Source organism: Micrasema longulum, unplaced genomic scaffold, assembly GCF_059751315.1.
Source record: "Micrasema longulum isolate JH-2025_06_02 unplaced genomic scaffold, ASM5975131v1 h1tg000819l, whole genome shotgun sequence".
NCBI classification, from domain to species: Eukaryota; Metazoa; Arthropoda; class Insecta; order Trichoptera; family Brachycentridae; genus Micrasema; species Micrasema longulum.
In genome coordinates this window covers 403,053-409,818 of record NW_028278011.1, presented here as the reverse complement: position 1 = coordinate 409,818, position 6,766 = coordinate 403,053, and the positions used below count along the sequence as shown (strand labels likewise).

The window sequence follows — 6,766 nt, the reverse complement described above, 5'->3', positions numbered from 1 at the left end:
TTTTGGAGATAACCGTGATATTAAATGTAATTGAATCAGATATAATAGACGTTAAAGAAATTGAAAAATTCCATATCGATGTTGTTTTATTATCAATGCGATTCCCGACAGTTGCAAAAAAAAGACTATGCCTTAATTGGTGTAGGTTTTGTGGTGAATAATTTATAATTTTCTGCCATATCCTTTCTTTCGTACCTGCTGAAAAGCCTCTAAAATAGTGGTTTAGCGGGTTATTCCCCTAAATTTAAAAATAATAAATAAAAAGGAAAGTCCCGGGCTTATTTATTTGACACTTTATAAACATATACAATAAATATACTTATAAGGGTGGGCATATTGCCTTAAGGCAATTTCTTCCTACCTACCCAAACCGTTCAGTTTGAGAATTATAAATACATGGACATATTGAATCTTACAATTTTATACAAAAATTAAAAGCAAAGATTAACAAAAATAAATATATTTATATATATATATATTTATATATAAAAATAACACTATACTATGAAGAGAGAAGAGGGGATGGGAAGGAAAGAAAAGGGATAAAGGAACAATTTAAATATTTAGATAGTGACATTTCAATTCTCGATTTCGATTTCGGGCTCGATTCCTGGTGAGAACACAAAATTTTAAATATCATTTTTCTCAAGCCTCCTGGATATTCTGTGATGTAATTAACCACTGTAACCTTTATAAACGATGAACTCAAGTAAACTGCAAACGTATCACACAATTCAAAAGACCTCATTTCTATTATTATTTCACTGTGATAAAACACAATCCAACAGATTACTAAACAAACAAAATAAATATTATTATATCTCTAACAATGTTTTTATCTCGTCGTGAAGATACGAACACTTTACACTACGTGTATTATTATGTGGAAAAATAGGGTACCCTCATCTGAAACGACCTATTTCGTGCAAATGCTTTATTTGTATTCAAATCTGTCCGTGTCATGGTCAAACTGATCTAGCACGTTAGATACTCAATTAGTCTTATATCAACCACGAGCCGAAATGAGTGTCTGCGATAGAACGGAAAACATTACTAATCCAAAAGTAAAAGAATTCATTAAACAGTTCATTGAAAGGGAAAATTTTACTAAGTGCGAAGTGGTTACAAGTGGCGCATCGGAAAAAGGAAACAACTATATGGGTGACGTCAACAGAGTGAAAGTATCCGGAGTGCAAAGCAATGGGGCTGAAGAAGAAACATCGTTTGTTTGTAAAACTCCAGCTCAAAAAGTAGATAGAGATATAATTCCGCTTGATCGATTCTTTACAATTGAAGTGTTCGCTTATAACCATGTGATACCAGCATTCAACTCACTCCAAAATAAATATGTAACGAATGAAAATGAAAAATACAAATTTGTTCAATGTTTCAAAGCAGATGCTGAGCATATGAAAGAAGTTATTATAATGGAAGATTTAATAAGCAAAGGTTACAAATTGATGGATCGAAAAATAATTTTAGACGATGATCATTTTAAGTTGGCGTTTAAAAGCATTGCAAATTTTCACGCTCTTTCGTTCGCTTTAAAAGATCAGGACCCGGAAAAGTACAAAGAACTAGCTGAATTTGTAGATTCCAAGCCTTGGTACTCCACAGATATGGACGCTTATATCAACAATTCGAAAATCCGAGCTGAAATGGAGTTAAGCGACGAATTTTGTCTGGAGAAGTTAAAAGCGTATGAGAAACCATTTCCAGAAATATTTTCATCCAGTACAGACGAGAAAAATGCAATACCCTATGATGTCTTATGCCACGGAGATTGTTGGATTTCAAATTTGCTTTTCAAATACAAGGTAGGTGCACATATTTTCATAAAATTAAACGGTTCAAAATATTCTATGAGAAATGTAATCATGTGCAGTAAATATTGTTCAGTTTATTACGTTCTGTTTGGCATAGAAACATATATATTATATATAATTAAACAATCGTGTTTTTTGTAATAGTCAGCTGTTCACCTTGGAATGAGAAGCGAAGAATGAATTCCAGCGTGTTACAATATACCAGACTCAATAATAAGTACGCAATTTGAGCAGAATTAACTAAGTTTCAGGGACATTGCTTAGTTCATTATTAAATTTATCAAACGAATAAGTTTTACGTATATCATATATCGCGGTCCTAATTTTAGATACCGAATATTAAAAAGCATTTTAATTTAACGCTTTCGGACCTGAATTAACTCCTGCTGATGTAAAAATCATTTTTGTACTTAAGGAATAATACATATTTATTTCATTAAAGAAATATTAGCATTCTTAAAATTAAGACAAATATTTCAATTTTGGTGACAAGTTGTAAACAACTGTTCTTACTTATATTTTTAATATTTTCTGCAATAACTTTGTGTATCATTTTAAATTAAATTTGGAGAAATAAAACTTGTACTTTGTTTTTTGATACACTCACTTTTGATGGAAATCAAGTTGGGGTAGAGTTCGAACCTCGGAAATCTGATCCGTGAGTCCGCAACACTAACCACGGAACCACAACCCGATTCAAATTCGATATGAACATTTTCGGTATTTTCAATAGTTTTTGTTTATCTTTTATACATAGTTTAGAAATGATTCAACGTTCATTTTTTATAAACAATAAGTCTCAAATTCATAACTAAACCGACAACATTCATTTAAAATATTTTACTATCTTATAGAATATTGTATTTATTAAATCAAATTAATTAAATTTTTAACAACTATGTCGGGTAATTGCTCCAAAACGAACAAACCAGCCAGAAGCCAGTCAGCGGTCAAACTTTTTTAAGCACTGCCGATTACCGACGTACACAAAAAAAAATAGAGACATTTTTAGCAGTTCCCGTAATTAAAAAATAATACAGCTCCTTTTGAATTTCGGTAGGTTCGAGAGTAATAAAATCTTCAAATTTGTGTATATTTTAATAAACACCCGCGCTGAAAGGGTTAACTTATGAGGAAAGGCGTATGATACATATTTCAATAGAAAGAAAACTTTTAAAAAAGGGAATATAAATTTTACAAAAATAAATCAAAAAAGGAGCAGAAACGCTTAATGATGATCACTAGCCCTGTCTGTAAATCCGAAAACTTGTCCAATTAATGGCAAAATTTCAGAGACTTTTTTCTATTTAAATATTTGTACATAATAAATATTTGTAGCTACATTGGTAAAGAAAATTTCTTTCAACCAAACAAAAAGTGTTGTTTTTTTAAATTTATTTATATAATTTGAACCTTGAAGTAGGGCAGAAATAATCATTCTTACGTGTGCTCTAATAATAATAATAATAATAATAAATGTACATATAGTATAATTGTTTAATATACATTTTTAATATTTTTTTTATATTTTAGCTTCAAATATCTAAAACTCTGCATGCATTTTTTTCGTAAATACTGTCTTATGATAGATGTGTCTTGACGAAGAAACGGGTACGTCTCGAAACCGGTAGACATAAAATGTCAGTAGGTGGTTATGTATCAACGTTCACTAACATTAGGTTAAAAATTTCACCACAAAGTTAATGCCTTAAATATTTTTTTTTTTTTTTCAGGATGGAAAGCCAAATGGTGTGGTTCTTCTTGACTATCAAATAATGAAGCGATGTTCTCCTATAGTTGACATTGTCCATTTGCTTTTCACATCTACTTCTGAAGAATACAGAGGAGACCATTACGAAGAAATTATTGGGTTTTACTACGAATGTCTCAGCTCCCGTTTAGCGCACCTAAACTCCGACGTTTCAAAGTGTTATCCTTTTGAGGTGTACAAGAACCAACTGAAAAGGTTTCTTCCTCACGGTTTGGTGATAGCTGTTATGTTCTTGCCATTACAGCTAAGTGAGCCGGCAGATGTTATAGATATGGGAGAACTGACTAGAGAAGATAAAGAAGAACCGGAAGTACAAACTTTTAAAGACCCAAAAACAAAAATGGCCTTCTGTGAGAGAATAGCCGGAGTGATACGAGATTTTGTGAAATTGGATGTTTTGTAATCAATCATATTATTTGCAATGGACAGATGTCTTTCATACTTTGTGGAATGACATTTTAACCAATTTAAATATAATAATAATAAAAAGCGCCATGTAAGAGGTCTCGGGTTCGATTCCCAACATGGTTGATAATCTAAATCTCACTAAATATTTTCAAAGTTCATTTGTAAATAGATTTATTCATTTATTGTAACAAGAGCACAATAAAAAAGTGGCTACTCGATCAAAAGTTTATAGATGGATAGTAGTTTATGTGTAAATATTTTAATTTTTCAAATATTTTCTTGTATATAAAAAATAAACTTATATATTATTATTAGTATAAACATGTTTATTCTGATCTTTCCGGCTAAAATTTTTAACTGCTATTCATTGTTTTTATAACAACAACAACACTATACTTAATCTTTATTATTACTTAAATTGATTTTACACACTTATTTTATATAAAAACAAAAGAACAAACAAACCATTACGCCGTTTCACCGTAAAGGTAGGCAGATAGGATAGAAAGCCACATCACTCCATCTTTGCATACAGATCTCGCTTCATCTACATTCATACATCTTCTCATGCACGCGCGCCGATTATTCCGTCTTTTGACATGTCCATCTTCAAGTATTTGTTGGATTTGGTCTTGCCATGTCTTTCTCGGTCTTCCTCGTTTTCTGCATCCATCAACATTCGCATTGTAAATATTCTTAGCCGTTCTTTCGCTGTCCATTCGTTCTACAAGTCTAAACCAGCGCAGAGCTCCTTTCTTGATTTTGTCGATAATGCTTGTCTCAGCCATACATAAGGTACGGATCTCAACATTTTTGCATTTATCGTACATAGTTTTACCACACATTCGCCTGAGAGATCGCATTTCGACAGCATTCAGCCTACTTTCATCCCTGTTTTTCCAAGTCTATACTTCGCTCCCATACATCAGGGTCCGGACCAGGACTCCGTTGTGAACTGCTAATTTTGCCTCTTTCGACAAACATTTATTTGTCAAGGCTGATTTTTGTTGCGATTGTTTTTATAAATGTAAATAATACTAAATAAGTAAGTATAAATATAGTCTCCACCAACAAGCTACAGAAAGTGGCTTGGTGGGATTTTAGTTTTAGTAAAAACATAAAAACATGATCCCAAACTTTTAAAAGTTTCCTTCTTTTAAAAAACACGCACTATCCTGTATTCAAACTAAAGATATAAACTCTTTTTTCCCATGATATATTTTGTTGCCCTTTAATTAGGAATATTTTTTTGTTTTTTTAGGTTTCATTTCCTTTTTTAATTACTATAAATAAAAAGTACCTTATAATCTTATACCCACAAACAGGACATGCCTTTTTTTGTTTAATATTTTTACTATTAATATGTATTTCATTGCTGTGTAATTATCCTTTATGTTTTTAATACTCTGTTAAAACAAAATAAAACAATAATACATTAATATTATTTAAAATAATGTAGTTTTTACACGTGTAATTTTTTTTTCAGATTTACTTAAAATTTATTTATTGATATATGATTTTTAATAATTTTTAGTTCATTGGGAAGATTATTATAATTTTTTACACCTTTAAAGACAAAGCTATATTGACCATGACTTGTGTGGAATTTAGGAATTTTAATATTATATTGGTATCTGAGTGACTTATTCATCTCAAATTCTTTTATTTTTTAAAGAGTGTCTACTGTATGAACCTTAAATATTTTAAATAGACTATCCGAATTGAATGCTGAGGGTTTCTTTATGAAAGAAACCTCTTTTGTATTTTGTAAAAAAAAAGGGTGCAACTGTGTGACCAATATTAAAAAGTAGATATATTTTTAATAATATGTATTATATTAACATTTCAAGTAATATTATAAGCAGTATATCATTAATTAATTGATGTTATGTATAATTTTTATGTGACAACATTTACAATTACGTAGAAGTCTCTAATTGGATTCTATGATATATATTTATAAAATAATTTTATCTTATAAATTTATGAATGTCTGTTGGCTTCCTAATGAAAAAAGATATGAAATATTTATTTAAAAGGGTTCTTTCACACTAGAATATTTTATGGTCCTTGGACTAGTAACAGAAGCGAAAGACAGATCATCTTACCTTCATGTGACAAAAATTTTCAGGGTACGCTGCGATTGGTGTACCAATGCAGTGTCCTATGCACCATTAGGTGTGAAAGGGATTAATACAGACAAGTTATTTAATAATAGATAGTGTAGCACAGTTAAGACCATTTATCTGAAAACTAACTTAACTCTTCAATAATTTTATAATCCAATTTAGTAATTTATTTTGCTATTCAAAATAAAATAAAATAACAGTAGTACTATTTGGTTCAATATATAATTCAATAATTGAGTAAACAGAATAATAAATAATTTTAAGTTTTAATTTTCTCTCTTTCTTTATTTCTTTCAGCTTTCAGAAAAATCGAAGAAATATGGATGTAGAAAACTATTATAAAATAAGAACATGTAGTGGCATGTAATAAAATAAACGTTCGTAACATTGATTTTTCAAGCGTTTTTATTTCTTACATAATTATCATTAATGGTACATAAGGCAATGCATTAGTACACCCAATGCAGCGTATCTCGGGTAGTCAGACTAACGTAAAACCATAATTTGAACCATTATTTCAAGTCTACCTTGACAGGATTCGAACCCGGAACCTAAAGTATAATAAACAAACACTTCAATGCAAGGCAGACATATCTCCACTTTTTACTCTATTTTTAGAAACAGAACTGTAT

At 30.2% G+C, this 6,766-nt stretch overlaps 1 protein-coding gene across 1 annotated transcript; it reads left to right on the top strand.

Annotated features, from left to right (window-relative positions):
• Nucleotides 1-880: 880 nt before the first annotated feature.
• Nucleotides 881-6,518, top strand: LOC148278850 (uncharacterized). The gene is made up of 2 exons (XM_088230799.1): nucleotides 881-1,817; nucleotides 3,560-6,518. Exons 1-2 carry the CDS (start codon nucleotides 1,023-1,025, stop codon nucleotides 3,998-4,000), a joined length of 1,236 nt encoding a protein of 411 aa, XP_088086925.1. The 5' UTR covers nucleotides 881-1,022; the 3' UTR covers nucleotides 4,001-6,518.
• The last annotated feature ends 248 nt before the right edge of the window (nucleotides 6,519-6,766 follow it).

What these genes read in the sequence shown, in the direction of transcription:
- LOC148278850 (XM_088230799.1), top strand. Translation starts at nt 1,023, where the DNA reads ATGAGTGTCTGCGATAGAACGGAAAACATTACTAATCCAAAAGTAAAA. An exon ending in ATTTGCTTTTCAAATACAAG is followed by an intron (nt 1,818 to 3,559) that starts GTAGGTGCACAT and finishes TTTTTTTTTCAG; the next exon opens with GATGGAAAGCCAAATGGTGT.